At 35.1% G+C, this 16,742-nt stretch overlaps 1 protein-coding gene across 2 annotated transcripts; it reads left to right on the forward strand.

The window, feature by feature from the left end:
• The first annotated feature begins 5,180 nt into the window (after positions 1–5,180).
• Positions 5,181–8,417, forward strand: LOC120292411. 2 transcript variants are annotated; one of them, XM_039310578.1, is made up of 4 exons: positions 5,181–5,337; positions 7,210–7,270; positions 7,384–7,712; positions 7,812–8,417. In XM_039310578.1, the coding sequence occupies exons 3-4, from the start codon at positions 7,389–7,391 to the stop codon at positions 8,397–8,399; spliced, it is 912 nt and encodes a 303-aa protein (XP_039166512.1). In that variant the 5' UTR covers positions 5,181–5,337; positions 7,210–7,270; positions 7,384–7,388; the 3' UTR covers positions 8,400–8,417. The 2 variants fall into 2 exon arrangements, with proteins under 2 accessions (XP_039166512.1, XP_039166513.1); XM_039310579.1 differs by lacking the exon at positions 5,181–5,337 and having other exon boundaries at positions 6,043–7,712.
• Positions 8,418–16,742: the final 8,325 nt, after the last annotated feature.

Consider the following 16,742-nt stretch of genomic DNA (forward strand, 5'->3'; position numbering starts at 1 on the left):
GGGTGAGGTTGTGTTTTTCTTTTTTTTTTAAATAAAATTTTTAGCTTTTTATTTTTTAATCTAATTTTGTTTGTATTTATAATTTTATAATGCTTTTTTCTGACATGGCGCTTCGCAAGCGCCATGTCATTGCTACATGTCTTAAGAAAGTAGACATGTTAGCATTTTTAGTTAACTTCTTCCACTTTCACAATTTTTAAGATTTTATTGCACTTTTTACAACTTTAATGACTCATGTATTTTCGTGGTTAGTTTTAGAACTTTTAGTGAACTTATCCTTAATATTTATTCTAAAATCTCATCAAAATTTTGATGCTTTTATTGCCTAAAAGTCTTATCAAAATTATCCTTAATGACCAATTAGAAAATATCATTTTATTACGATATAAGGTCAACCAGAATAATTTTTTTTTCGAGCTATTATAAATATTTTAATTGGGTTGGTTTGAAAATTTGTAGATCCCGTTTCCAAAATTTTAGATTTCAATCTCACCTTGTGTAAGTTAATTATTTGTCTTACTCAGCTTCCAGTGATAAATCAACTAAAAAATTGTGTGGGCACTGGAAGACAATTTATAGCATTTTGAAATTATTTTATTGTTTTATATATACCACGAAAGCAATTATATACCGACTTAGCCCCTCCAATACTTCAAGTAGGAATTCATCCCTCAACAAAACTAGACTTTTTCAATGTATGTACCATTGATTTGGATAGAATACGTACGCCCCCTCTAGTATATTGATTTAAGTTTCATATATGTAAAATCACTGATCGAAGGAATTCTGCACACTTAGTGGGTTGATTCACCCTTTGACAACAAATGTATGCTTTGGTATCCATAGCAGGTTTAGTATAAGCATAGAGAAATAATTTGAAATCTGTCCATTCACTAGAAAAAAAAGAAAACTAAATATTTTTTCCTGTGGTAATCTTATCCTTTTTCTTTTGATTTACTCAATGATTTGTTAATATTTCATCAGGAAACATATTGGGTTCATATCTTTAGAGCTATTCTGGCATAATGAACAATGTATACCCACACACATTTATATACAAATATTTTATTGTTAATACTTTGACAAAAGAATTTACATTTACAGATCTCTACAATGGAACGAGATAACAACTCAATGGATTTGAACAATAATGAATCAATCGAACAAAATGTTTTTCCAGAAAGCGTTGTGCTTTTCGAGGGAAACCTAAGGAGATTACAAGGCCAAGAATCATTAGATTTAACTAGCCAATTTACTTCTACGACATCTGGAATGCTAAGATGGGCGAGCAGAGGGGTGAGGCGAGCAAGAGCTCATCCTGAGATTTCATCTCCATCACCATGGGCGGCTATCCAACTCAGAATGCATGAGGTATGTTTCAAAAAATGTAATATTATTATATTTTTGTGTATTCATGTTTCATCCTAGGATTGGCGAGGTCGTATTTATAGTGCTAAACTTGAAAACTCAACAGATTTTTTGCGGAATTCTCAGTTTGGTTCCTTAATTAACTATGGTAATCTCGTTGGAAATTTTTTTAATATATTTCCTTGAAAAGAGTATTTGAAATTGATAATTTTAAATTGAGACTGATTTTTACTACCAATTGTGTGGCGCATTTCCATATACCTTACACTTTTGATGCCAAAAGATAATCACAATGTATTAAACTTGTGATTCTCATTTCTATATTGGATATGAGATTTAAATTACAAGCCATATCATGACAATGTGTAATTCAATATAGCCTTTTAAGAATTGCATAAAATATATGAATTTCCATGTCCAGTAGAAAAAGGTAATGTCTTATGGACCTTTAATGGGAATTTTTTTTTTTTTTTTTTTTTGGGCAATGATTAACCACAATCTAGTAATGTCATAATTGTCATTACCTCATCTCCCAGGAGATTCATACTTGCTCACATGTATTTTAAATTTCCACCTAAATGATAGTCTAAACATTTTCATGGACGATAGAAATAATTTTCGTTCATTATCTTTTTAAGCAATAAAAGCAATCGTTTTGAAGAAAATATTTTATAAATTATTATTTTATGTGAAAGAAATAGAACATTAATATATACATAATCTCTTTTATAGTACTATGAACTATAAAAAGTTCGACTAAACTGAGATTGCTGCTTGTGTATGACTTCAAACATTTGCAGTGGCGTCAAAAGTTTTGTAGTAGACATAGATGCTTTCGAGTGATAATATTTGTCACCCTAGATCTTGAGTTTTGTTGTGGACATGATTTTCAAGTTTTATCTCTCATGCTAATGTCAAAATGTCTAGATTAGTGAAGTTTCTGTAATTCATCTTTGTGGGTATATATATGCTCGAGCCCCTTCACTACATTTATGTGTGTTACTGTGTATTTTGCATTCAAACAACTAAAAACCAATCCAAATGTGCATTGATGTAGACATTGATCGAGATCAAGGGACATCTAGTTGTGACTTTAGTTAGGCCTCAAGTGAGCAACATTTTCGATACTTGAGATATAATTTACTTAAGGAGAGGTGATTGTGAAATACTTAGAGTTTCCTTATATGCTTCTAATTAAGAATTGGTCCACCTCGACGAACAGTGTGGAGATGTTTCCATAGGATTGAGTGAGGAGGCCATCTCTACTCATCTCAGGTCACAGCAATATCAACCCCAACCCACTACTTCGAAAGAATCCAATGTCGAAGTCGAATCCTGTTGCATTTGTCTGGTAAGAACCATTTCATTTACTCAATAATATATTAAGATAGAATTGAGGACCAATTTTGTTGTCCATAGGAAATTGTCTTAGCTAAATTTAAACTACAATTATGCATATATGTTACTAAATCGCACCTTTTATTTTGCTGGACTATTTGCAGGATGACTACATTGTTGAAGATAAGCTTGGACAGTTGGACTGTGGTCATCGCTTTCACTATGGCTGTATTGAGGAATGGCTCATGAGGAGGAACTTTTGTCCACTTTGTAAAAAGAAAGCTATAAAATTATGAATGAGGCGTATTTCGTCTTTGAAGTAGTTCATGCAATGATTTATGAGGAGATTGATTGAGTTTCAATTGAATTTGATATGTCTAACATTGTTGAATATCTAATTTCCTTTTTTCTAATTTTAAGGAACTAGATAGAAAGCAACATGATGGCATGCGCCAATAATGATGATGTAATAATAGCACTTGTAATAATTAACTATTTAACAAATAAATAGATATTGAAGAAAACTATGAAACCTAAATAGTAATACTCCCATGTCTGTCTTGGCAATAAGAAGATATATACTTCGATGATAATTAATGACAATATAATGTTAACTAGAATAAAAGCCAACAGATTTCCGAATTGCGAACACCATCTATCAATATATTGCGGATAATGAACGCGATTAAAACCTTTTATATGTGGTGGGAGATTTAATTCATTTAAGCAAAATGAAAGTTAGACTATGTAGGAGACCTTGATAATGAAATGCATATATATATGGCGATTAGATTGGGCAAAGATATATTAGTTATATTGGCAGTGGATACTCTCTCACTTAAACACACAAACGCACAATTTCTTGAGCTTCAAGAAATTTTTTTCTCTGTGGAAGTTCTTATTTTTACATTAATAACATCAAATTATTTTTTTTGTTGCTACAAATGGCCATTTTTTTAAAAGCAGCGCTTTTTGGGGATCCTAAGTGATACAATTAACTATAGGTAAACACGAATTTATCGATCTACCAACACACACTAAGACAACACATGCTCACGTGCGCAATAATAGAGAGAAATCACTTTTCTTTTCACTATGTGAAATATGAAAAAAAGCTACCTCCTACATAGAATAGATCAAATAAGTACCTTGTCTAAGTGATACTGAAAACGCAAAAGTTACATTGACCAGTAAAGCATTCAGAAAAATAGATAGAAGTCTAATATAATGCAAAAAAGGGCATACAACTAGAAAAGTGCTCCGAAGCACACATAATCAATGGAATTCAAGGCCCAAAACATATCATATTTGACTTATAAGAGTCACTTTAATATGGAAAAACATCGAGATAAAAGAAGAATGGCAAAAGTCGATAAGTACATAATTTTAAAGACAAATCAAGGCTATTTTGAATATATTTACCACTTGTTATACTCTCGGTTTTGCTAACATCATTGCAAGATGCCTATCCTGATCAAGGTTGGCTCGCAAAGTTGGATTGTGGCAATTGCTTTTGCTTTTGCTACTGCTGCATTGCGAAATGGCTAAAGGTGAAGATTATTGTCCAATTTGCAAAGCGGCAGCTACAGCACTAGCAATATGAATGAGAGAGATCTTAGGAGTTCACATATGATAAACTTAAAATTTATGACGAGATTTATCAACCTTCCTTTTTTGCTTAGACAATCTAATTTGTAATTGACCTCAATCTTGTTTTCCCTCTCATTTTATTCGTTGAGAATCAAACACTTTACAAGTTTATAGGTCTTCCACACATGATCATCTCTCTTAGTAAAAGCAGTAATGCATTTTCCATAGAGAACTTCCAATTCGAACCATTAACGCCTGGGGCCGGGTTTCAGGTATGGACTCAAACTTGAAAGAAGATTTAACAATTAGAGACATGTCGGCATAGAATTTCATCTTGCTCTCAAGTCTGTAATAGTGATTTCGATCCGTTGTGAGAGCCTTCCTAGCTTCATCCTCCAATAGGATTATCGAGTGAAACCCCCTTGAAATGCATACGATTCATCGACCAAGGATTTACAGAGTCCGAGCATGCTGATTATGAAACTGTCACACCTAGAACCATCATGAACAGGATTTAGATGACTTCATTCACCTTGATTGGGATATTCACATTCTTAAGAAATGATCAAAGATCACCATGTGGATTGCCGGATGATTTGGTATGTAAGGCTCTATTTGGCAACTTGCCCAACAGTAACAATTTCTGATTTTTTGTTCCCAGAATCAGTTTGGGACGAGAAACGCGTTTGGTAAAATTTTTGTTCCCGGGAACAAATTTGTTCCCGGGAACAGTTTCGGACAAGGTTTGAGAATCTAAAAAAATTTGATTCTCGGAAGAGAATCAGAAAAGAGAATCCAAATCTTACGTCCTCTGCTCCTCTGCTCCACGGTCTCTCGTCCTCTCCACTCTCTCGTCCTCTCATCTCCTCTGCTCACAGTCTCACTCTCCTCTGCTCAGTCTCTCACTCTCATCCTCTCATCTCCTCTACTCAGTCTCACTCTCTCCCTCCTCAAGAACGGCGACGGCGACGGTGACGGCGAGCTCCTCAAGAACGGCGACGTCGACTGCTGCTTCTTCATCGTTGAAGCTGCTCGTTCAAGGTGAGTTCCTTTTGTGGTGGTTCTTCGTCTGCGTCGGTTGGCAGGAGCGACCCCGCCCTCGTCGAGCTAGCCGAGGGGTCGCTCGGCGATTCTGGCCAAGGGGTCGCTCGCCGAGCGGCCCCCGGGCCCGACTCGGCGGGCGCCCTCGCCGATTCTGGCCGAGGAGTCGCTCGCCGAGCTGGTCGTTATGGAGATCCTACGAATTATCAGCTGGCCTTTTACTTCATTTCGACCTAGTCTGGTGTTGAGGAATCTCATTGCTGATAATCGAGAGAAGCTTGAAGTATAAATCATGAGAAAGATAATGGCAAATGATCATAGGAGGTAGCTAATGGATCATTCCATGTGTTATGAGTTCTGTATTCTCAAATCTTTCTTTGAAGTTCCTCTTTGTGAGACCTTTTACTTGTATCTTTAAGAGAAGCTTGCTGTTGTGTAAGTAATTGATCTTTCTTGTGGCCTTTGTTTGTCTGCTAGAGAATGATGACGCACAACTGTAGTGGACAGCGGTCTCATTCCAGGAAGACATCATTTATGTCCATTATATTAGTGGCCAAACCATATTGAGTTCGTAATTGAGTTTACATGTATTTCATTTCTCTTTTGTCGGTATTGGATTCTATTTTTTTTTTATTGAATTTGATAACATGTATGAATCACTTCTCTTGTATAAAAATTTCATTGATTAAATCACACCCATATTAGCATTCTTGGCAGCTCATAACATGGAAAAAGAATGAGATTGATGTGGAACAAACTCATCCATTTTTGGGGCAAATAGATGAGAGTTTATAGCTAAACCTTGGTATAACCTTATCGCTAGCTTTTAGAAATGTCGTACACTATCTTTTGTAACCTTATGCATTCCTTTTGTGGCTGAAATAAATTCTTCTATGTACCCTTTGTTTATGAGAGTCTTGCATTATGTCACCTAATAATAAGATGCCATCTTTGTTGTTGCGTCTTTGGTTAGATCTTATGCTCATTCAATTCACTAAGCAGAATTCTCGATTTTTGCTGTGGAAATAAGCAAATTGATTTTGGGGCTTTACCATGCCTGCCATTTATAGCTTCGGTCATACCGTCTGCAACAATTTCTCCTCCACTTAAGCATCCTCATTTGTTGCTGAATAGAAGTTCAATAATATGCTTTGGAGTCTTTATTTTTTCCTAGATAGATCTTGGTTCATTGATTTCTTTAGTAGTTCCTATACTATCAAATGGATATCTGAAACACTAGTCCTTAAACTCATTAGAATTCAAAGATGAGGTCTATGATTTTATCTTTGACAGAGATGATTCTGGATTTGCCCTATCTTGCTGCTGTGCGTATGTGCACTTATAGATGTGGATGCTTGTGCAATATATGTTTTGCTGGGTATGTGAATATTCATGCATTATATTTGTATTTAGTCAATGTTGGCATTGAAAGTGCAAAGGTAGGTCATAGTCTTCACCTCGGCATGAAATTGATTATGTAGTTGACCGAACTTGCATCATTGCTGCATATTGAGTTTCCAGAAATATGTTTGGCTTGTGCAACCATTTGAGTTGGAGATGAGGTAATTATCTGCTGTGTTTTCTTCGATGATATATAAGTGTCATTGCATCTCTAGTTTGTCCATGATCCTAATGTCGCTATCGAGAGCTATTGAGCTCCAAAGTTGACTCATGTTGTTTACTTATTCCCTTTTCATCACATTGCATTAAATATATAGCTTTTTAAGTTCACGTAGGATGTTAGAAATATACTGAAATATTCTTTTGAGTTGTTTCCTCAAAGTGTTCCTCTCATCTGATTTTTTCCAGGCTGTTGATTCATTTTTAATAGAAATGTTGTGATTCATTCTAAGTAAAGTGATCCTATTTCAGGTTAGCTGGAAGTTGTTGGTTTGAAGTTGTGGGTTTGCGTTTGAACAAGAAGCCATATTGAGTGAGTTTCATTGGAGCCTCTTTTTCCTTTTTTCCCTACTTACCCAGTTACACTTTATCTTCCTTGATAGTTTTAAGTGTCATCTCAATTAATTTATATGATGCTCAATTAAGGTAAAATGGCATCCCAGAAAGATGTGTTCAATGCAAAATGGACTGAGCCTTTAACCAACTTATTTGTAAGATTGTTGGTTGAGGAGGTTCACAAGGGAAATCGCACGACTTCTACTTTTAACAAAGTAGGATGGAATAACATACGAGCTGAATTCAATAAACAGTCAGGATACCAATATGACCTATTGCAGTTGAAGAATAAAGTGAACAAACTGAAAAGGCAATATGGTAGTTTCAAGAAGCTCCTTTCACAATCTGGCTTTGGCTGGGATAATGTGAATGGCACAGTTGTTGTTGACGATCCAACTATTTGGGACTCTCACATCAGGGTATGTTTTAAATTTCGATCATTTTGATTTTATAATAAATGTAAGTTTTAGAAGATTTGATTATGTTATTGACATATGTCATTATTGTTACAATTGCAGGGTAATAGTGATTGGGCAAAATTTAAAAAGGATGGATTTCCTCAATATCCTGAACTGTGCATTGTATTTGGTGATACATATGCTACTGGAGAGCATGCCACAGGAAATGCCGAAGATGTGATGTTGTTAGAGGATGGTGGCAATGGTGGTGGCAATGCAACTGGTGATCAAGAGGATTTAGCTGAACACCAAATTGATGAGGACATTTTTACATCTCAATATCCTTCCACTTCCATTCATAACAAGCACAGGTTGGATAGGACTCCAAATGTCAAGAGGAGAAAAAATAGTCCCTCATTTGATATTGCAGACACATGCAAAGCTATCCAAGACATGCTCAAAGCTAGGTCAAGTCAATCTGTGAGTGGATCTGTTAGCTCACAAGTCACACCATCACCACCACCACCACCACCTGAAGACCCCTACTCCATATCAGTTGTGATTGATATTCTGGTTAATATGAATGACTTGGACCAAGATATGTACAACAAAGCAGTGGAACGAGCATGTGGTAGTGCTGTATGGAGAGAGGCTTTCATCAAAACACCAGCTGAAAGGAGACATGGACTTCTTCAATATCTATTGTAGATGTTGAGATGTGTTTTATGGATTGCATATGCTTTTACTTAACTATGTGATTTCATTGGTCAAACTCTTTTGTGTTGTTGTATGGATAATATGGATTATGTGAGATTTTTATATTTGATCTACTTCTACTTTAGAACTTAAATTGTTAAGAGCGTGTTTGGATTGTTTTTTTCATATTTCTTTATTAATGTTATTATATTTGTGTGATGATATAGGTACTATGGAAGATGGATCAAATAGTATATCTAATGAGCAGGTACAATCAGTTGACCAATTCTTGGATGACGGTGATCTTGACATATTGATAGGATGGTTATGCATGGTTGCGATGGATATGTCCGTGCATACGAAAGAACCTATTAGGGACAGCAATCTATCGGGACCGGAATGGATGAGAGAGCTTATTTGTGGACATTCAGATAGAATATATGAAGCCTTCAGGATGGAGAGGCATGTTTTTCTTAACCTATGTGATTTGATGAGGATAAGAGGTTGGTTGAAAGACAGTCGGTATGTTAGGATAGATGAACAAGTTGGGATCTTCTTATCTTTGGTTGGTCATAATAACTCAACTAGAGATTTATGTGAGAGATTTCAACGTTCAGGACATACAATCAGCACGTATTTTGATTTAGTGTTGAAAGCAGTTCTCAAACTTGCTAAAGAGATTATCAAATCACCATCATTTGATGTTGTTCCACCGGAAATTCTTATGAATCCTAACCATGCACGCTATTTCAAGGTATAGTTTTCATATCAATTGTGGATTATCAAATATATGTAGTTAATAATTTTTGAATTTTCATATATTCACATGATTTTTTCTTTTCGAAATAAATTCACAGGATTGCATAGGTGCTATTGATGGCACCCATGTAGATGTTACCGTTCCCAGATCTCAGCAAATCCCATATAGAGGCAGAAAAGGAAATACCACTCAGAATGTGTTATGTGTTTGTTCATTTGATATGAAATTTACTTTCGTATATTCTGGGTGGGAAGGATCTGCCAACGATTGTCGAGTGCTTTCGGCAGCACTTGCGACTCCTCAATTGCAATTTCCTCGACCACCACCAGGTATATGATTTGTTTATAAGGAAAGATTCATTTTATGATTGTTTCATCATTGTATATCATAATTAATTTATATATATATATATATATATATATTATAGGCAAATACTACGTGGTAGATTCTGGTTATGCAGCACAGCCGGGATTTTTAACTCCATTTAGACGTGAACGGTATCATCTGAACGATTATAGAGGGAGTGGAAGACGGCCAAGGACAGCAAGAGAATTATTCAACTATAGACATTCTTCTTTAAGAAATGTCATTGAGAGGTCATTTGGGGCATTAAAGAATCGCTTCACCATTTTGAGACGCATGCCTCCATTTACAATGAAAAAGCAAGCACTTATTGTAATTGCATGTTGTGCTCTTCATAATTATATTCGTGATCAAGACAGGATGGACAAAAACTTTTCCCAATATGGAGATCCAGAGTACCCATATGGAGCTACAGAAGTGGATGTTGTAAATGATACATCAAATGAGGAAGCAATGGAGATAAACATACTTCGGGCAAGTATTGCAAATCAAATGGCAAGGGATTATAATATGCCGGAGATTTAATAACTTTATGTTTCCGATCTTTGTAATATTGTTTTTAATTATTGACTTATTAAAGCCAATATTCAAAGTTGAACAATGGACTACGTTACTTTATTATTCATTTATGGATAAGTTGTAATGATGAGTTTATCGTTAAAGCCTTTTCTTTGTTTCAAAGAGTCCTATTAGTTTGAAGAGTTTTATCTTCTTAAACATTGAGTGTTTGGTTTTGGGGAAGGGAATATATACATATATATAGAGAGAGAAAAGTATATTGGCTAAATTAAAATTAACATGGAGTACCTTTATGAAATTTAAAATGGATTAGATATTTAATCATATAAAAGTAACTATTAATTGATAATGAGAAATCACCATGATAAAAAAAAAAAAAAAACTCTTATTTAAATATAAATAATATTGACATTCTAATAAGAAAACCAAATTTAAAATAACAACAATTTTCCATTTTATTTTTATCTATTTTTTATTTGTATATTTTATTTTAATTTCTTCCTATTTTGAAATATATATTTGCTATATATAGAATAAATATTTAATTTTATAATTGATCAGTGAATGATTTATGAAAATTCAATATCAAATTTACATTCATCTAAAAAGGTAATTAAAAACAAGTAGAATATAAATTTTATTCCTGAATCAGAAATTTTATTTGTTACCAAACGCATTTATGTTCTTTTTCTATTCCAGAATCAGAAATTTTATTCGTTACCAAACAGCTTAAAATGCTCGAATCGGTCCCGGGAACAGAATAAAAAAATCATTTCTGATCAGAATCTACTCCCGGGAACAGAATCGTTACCAAACGCGCCCTAAGAGGGCATTTTCAAGTGCTTTCAAAGTAGTTTCATCAAAGCAAAGCCTTTACATTTTCTTTTTAAAAGCTCAACGAGATTATTATGATTTCTGTGGTCTTATTCTGAAATTGCTGATGGACTTGGCCTCCCCCTTGTGGATGATTTTAAGCAAAGGAGAAAAAAGAAGCAGCAGGAATCCGATGACGAGGAGGAGCAGTGCCTCAATAATCACGAGGATCTAAGAAAGTAAGCAACGTCAATCTTAATGTGTACATGTGAACAGAATCCCTGCACATGAAGGTCTCCTAATCTCTTTCACCCCGTCATCTTCGCTTGTTTATGGCCTTGCAAACATAAACAGCAAATTAATTAGATTAATTCAATTCAGCCTTCACCTATCTCCAATACCCACTCTTGAAAAACGATCTGCTGTGCCTTTGTCGCTGCCGTTGTCGCACTGGATTCGAACGATTTTAACCACTTAGTCACTTCAAAGGGAGGTTCAGTCCATTGAGTGAGACTGTTCATTGTTTCGCGGAAGAACATATTCGTATGAAATATGAAGGTGCATGAGAAGGAACTTATCCTTGCGAGATTGAAGTTGTTTATATTTGAGCTTGGATTGAGATGATGCAAGCTTGATTCATTCCGGTAGACTGCAATTCCTAACCGCTTCTAATTTCTAGGACTCAATTTGCAGCCTCTTGCAAGAGTTCTTTCGGGAATAGTCCGAGGACCTTGGTCAATTGAATGGATACCGCTTTCCTCGGCAGCACTGCTGCGAGTGGCAGCCGCCACCCGAAGGTTAGTTGAAGCTGAATTTCAGTGGCAAAGCCCGTAATGGGGTCTTGCCTGCGGGCTTTGGCGGGATCCTCCATGATGAGTACGAGGACGTGGTCGTGACGTACAGATGCAGCCTCGGCGAGCTAACAGACGCCACAGTGGCGAATGCGGAGGCCTTGAGAATGGGCATGAGACTGCTGGAGGACGTTCCTGGAGGAGTGAAACAATTGGTCGTGGAAGGGACGGATCTCAGCGTGAGGAGATGGGCCAGCTCCGGGCCGGAGCCGCCAGAGAAGGTCAAGGAAGCGGTGGACGATGTCCTCGATGAGAGTGCTAGTATGAACACCTAGAGGGGGGTGAATAGGTGTTTAAGATAAATCTTGGCAAATATATGCGGAATAAAATGAACTTCAAACAAAGGAGTTAAGGAAGAGAATAAGAACACAAGATTTATAGTGGTTCGGCTTAATCTAAGCCTACGTCCACTCTCCCACGCTAACAACCTTCTTGGCTGGATTCCACTATGCAATCAACAAGAGATTACAACTTCGAGTGCAAACACTTAGTAGATCACACTATCTCACTAAGTCACTCTTTTGGTATTTCTCTCACGATCACAAACGTTTAAGCTCTCAAAAGACAAGTATATGATCGAAAGTCGCTCAGACTTTGGAATTATAAATTCTACGCTCCGTCTCTTACTTGCTCATCGGTCATTCATCTCCTTAAATACTCCTCCACTTCCAAACTAGCCGTTGGACAGTATCCCGGAGAATCGTCTTCCAATATACCCATTGGACAGCTCTGTATCTAGAAGATTTAGTAGCCGTTGAGTGACAAAGGTAAAATCCTAAATTGATTCCGATCGCCTATACAAACGAAATCTTGGTTTCCATAAGTAAAGCTTCTTCATATAGAAAGATCTTGTCTTCAACATCCAATTGTCAATCAAATAGATTGAGTCAATCAAATCAATCTTGATGTGGAATCCAAACCAGATCACTAGCCGTTATATGATTGGGCTTGAGTTACGTTCTGTCGAATTCTGGATGTAAAGTCTGAGAGCAATAGACTTTACAATCTGAGTCTGTAGACTTTACAATCTGGGTCTGAACATATCTGCTTCTGAACAGATTTAGCTTTAAGGTCTGTACCCAGTTCAGCTTCAGCATAGAGTCTGTCTTCTGGTTTATCATTCACGTTCAGTCTGGAATTAGTCAGAGTGAGCAGACTTCTGATGTAGAACAGACTTTGACACTAAAGTCTGGCAGTCTTCAGACTTTGAGTCTTGAGTCTGGCAATCTTCAGACTTTGATAATATCCATGTTCTAACATCTGCATGGTCTATTACTCAACCATCAAACATGTTAGTAGCCTTTGATTTATTTTGTCATCTTCAAAACATCATAAGGGATTTCCCTAACAATCTCCCCCTTTTTGATGATGACAAAACAATCTCTGAATATGCAGATTTGTAAACACGCTTTAAATCAAAGGATATCGGAAGATAACAAATAGATTGAGCATAATAATATATAGAAAATAATCGCAGCTCAATAATATCAACCAATAAGCACATATGCATATTCATATCTTCTCCCCCTTTTTGTCATAATCAAAAAGCGATAATAATGGATTCACGTAGAGAATGATAACAAATATCTTGCATGAATCAAAATTTCCAAAAATCAGCTTTTATCGAATATTAAAGATATGCCATATAGCTCACTTCGATTATATCAGCAAATATCCAATAAAAATCACGGATGCATCATAAAATGCACGTACATTTTTTGTCATAATAATATCAATAAGAGATTTGTTAATGACAAAAGGTAATAAAAGATGCACTAACCGGATTATTTAGAATAAATTCTGATACATTTACCTTCCCTTCTATTCATAATAAGATCACGATCAATCAAAAAAGATTTTTCCATAATTGATCAAGGCTCCCCCTCAATTTGTTGCCTTTTTGAGATGATCACGATTCTTTCCTTTTTCTTGGATTTGATTTCTCCCCCTGTGATCATGACAATATTTGCGAATGGAAACAATTGTTGCTTGTGCACGTTGAATAGAATATTTTTCCTGTATTTCCTTTGTAGCAACAACATCCGCAACGATCACTTGCATTTTGAAATTCGAGGTAAAATTTTATTTTCTTCAATCAAGCTCGTCTCGAATTCAACCTGCATCAACTTAACAAACTTTTTGCACAAATAAGCTGTAATAATATCCACGTGATATATAATGCCATTTCTTCAAATAAATAAGTTGAATAGCATATATAAAATTATCAAATATTAAAATTCAGAACTATTCAACCTTTTGTACGATGCATAAGGGATTTCCTCAATAAGCAAAATTTTTGCACAAGGAATAGAATTTTTGAACTTCCAAAAGATAATATAGAATCTCCATGATTTTCTGATTGAGTTTTCCAAAAATTCATATGGAAGATTTATTGTCACCTGCAAAATCTTGTATAATAGATAATCATCTTTGCAAAAATGTCACGTAATATCTTCCTTTGATTGCGGATCAAACTTGCTAGATATAATATATCTTCTAAGAATATAGCAAGAGTATCCATAAATATGCAATAATATCTTTCAAGATCACAGAGATTTCCTTGAGCATAAATTTCAGATATGCATTTTGCAAAAGGAAAATAGATATTTCTGTCACGTACCAAAATTGCAAATCTTATATTTATGACAAAAGATATTCGCAATATAACAAAAATCATCCAAAATCATGATAAATGCACGTAGAAATTTATAAGGTGAGAAGATAAAAAAAATATTCTCTTACCCAGGTATATGTTTCAAATATACCATTGATTAAAAAAATCATTACCAATTGTCGCAGGAGATATTTTCTGATTGCACCATGATTTTCATAGATTTGCGCGATCATTCATCCCTTAAAGAATTTCCTGCAATCAACTCATTTCCTTTTTGGTATCCATCAATTTGGATCCTTCCATGACGTTAGATCAAAATAGAAAATCTCCATAATCAAATATTCTTTCTTAATTCATCATAACAGAGTACTCAAAGAAAGAATATTATGCATAATGATATTTTGAAAAATAAATTCTCACTTGGTCATAGTACGATAAAAACAGAGAGAATAAAATTCCTTGAGTATCTAAAAATATCTTGCATCATCATGTAAAACAGATTTTCACTTTGCAAAATATGATTAAATCTGAAGTATAAAATTAGACAAAATAATTTGAATTATCTCAAATAATCACACGTACTTTCTTCAATAAATATGATCATTATAAAATCTCAATCAACCAAGGATATATCGAATATGAGAATTATTGCCCAAATCAAATTGAGAATAAAAATATATACATTTCTTACCAAACTCCCTTTCTTCTTTCTTCTTTATATCCTGCAAAAAATGACTCATCTTTTCTTTGGTACCCATTTTTTCTTGGGTCCATGAGAGTTAGAAGAATATGTTGTTTTTACCCAATCTTTCTTGATAGGTCTCCAGACTTTAGGACAATCTTTCAAAAAATGTTCCGAATCTCCACAATTTGAACATTTGACGTCATTTCCACCAATAGGTTTTACAAACACTTTTTTGAAAATGATTTTTGTAAAATGCCTTTGAAGGTTTTTGTCTAAGTCTCTCTTTTACTTTAGGAAAATCAATTAAAGAATTATTTTCCTTATTGAAACCAAGTCCTGACTTATTATAGTAAGGAACTTGTTTAGAAAGAATATGCTCTAATGTTTTTGATCCATTTGAAAATCTTGTCGAAATATTTGAAAATTCTTTCTTCAAAGAATCATTTTCTTTAACAAGCAAATCTCGATTTTCTTTTATTTGTAGAAAATCTTTTTGCAAAATTTCAAAATTTTCTTTTTGAGAAAGATCTTGTTGCCTAAGTCGAGAATTCTCCTTTTTAAGTTCGAAAATCATTTTAAGAGAAGATTTGAGATTTGAACAAAGCTCATTTATATACTTTGAAACTTTGAAAGGAATTGCTGAATGACTTACCTTGATTTCCTCATCGGATTCTGAGTCTGGTTCTGAATCAGACTCTGATTCTGAGTCTGTGTCTGAGTCAGACTCAGATTCTGAATGTGCCATCAAGCATAAATTTCCTTGCTCATCATCTTCTTTCATTGTTCTTTTCTGGCCATTCTGCTTGTATTGTCTTCTTTCACTAAATTTCCTTCCTTTTCTACTCAGCTTTTTGAATTTCTCGATCATAAAAGCAAGTTCTTCGTCGTCCATGTCATTTTCTGAGTTTGTTTCATCAAAAACATCATTATATATTAAAGCGATGGACTTCTTACCTTCGGGATCTTCATCGTTGAGGTGTTCCACTTCATAGGATTGAAGCGTGCCGATCAATTCATCAACGGAGAGTGGCATAATCCTTTGAGTCTCCCGGATTGAGGTCTTGACATGGTTCCAATCTTTTGAGAGATCTTGCAAGAGTTTGTTGACCTTCATTGGGGCAGAAATTTGCTGACCTTGATATGCTAAACCATTTACAATTTCTGTAAAACGGCTAAACATATCTCCAATCGATTCTCCTTGCTTCATCTTGAAGGATTCATATTTGCCAAGCAAGAAGTTTACTTTTGTCTCTCTTACACGATCGGTCCCTTCATATGTAACATGAAGTTTATCCCAAACTTCTTTTGCTGTTTCACATGAAGAGATTCTGTTATATTCAACAGGAGACAAGGCGCAATATAAAGAATAAATAGCTTTTGCATCAAGCGCTTCTCTTTTGGACAACTCCATCCGAGACATAGGAGCGGGGAGTTTGGTTTCTTTGTCTTTGCCATTCTTATTTGATGTGGACGCAGCAATGGGGTTGATTCCTCTTTCCACAACATCCCATTGCAAGGGATCTCTGGATCTTAGGAATGCTTTCATTTTGTTCTTCCACACGTCGTATTCCTTTCCATCAAAATATGGTGGCCTTGTGTTGCTTTGTCCCTCCATAAGTTCCGGTGCCAAGATACTAGCCATGGATCTTTAACTCTGAAGTAAAACACTTCAAACAAAGTGAGTACACAGGCTCTGATACCAATTGAGAGTGCTAGTATGAACACCTAGAGGGGGGTGAATAAGTGTTTA

This window comes from Eucalyptus grandis, chromosome 1, assembly GCF_016545825.1.
Source record: "Eucalyptus grandis isolate ANBG69807.140 chromosome 1, ASM1654582v1, whole genome shotgun sequence".
NCBI lineage: Eukaryota > Viridiplantae > Streptophyta > Magnoliopsida > Myrtales > Myrtaceae > Eucalyptus > Eucalyptus grandis.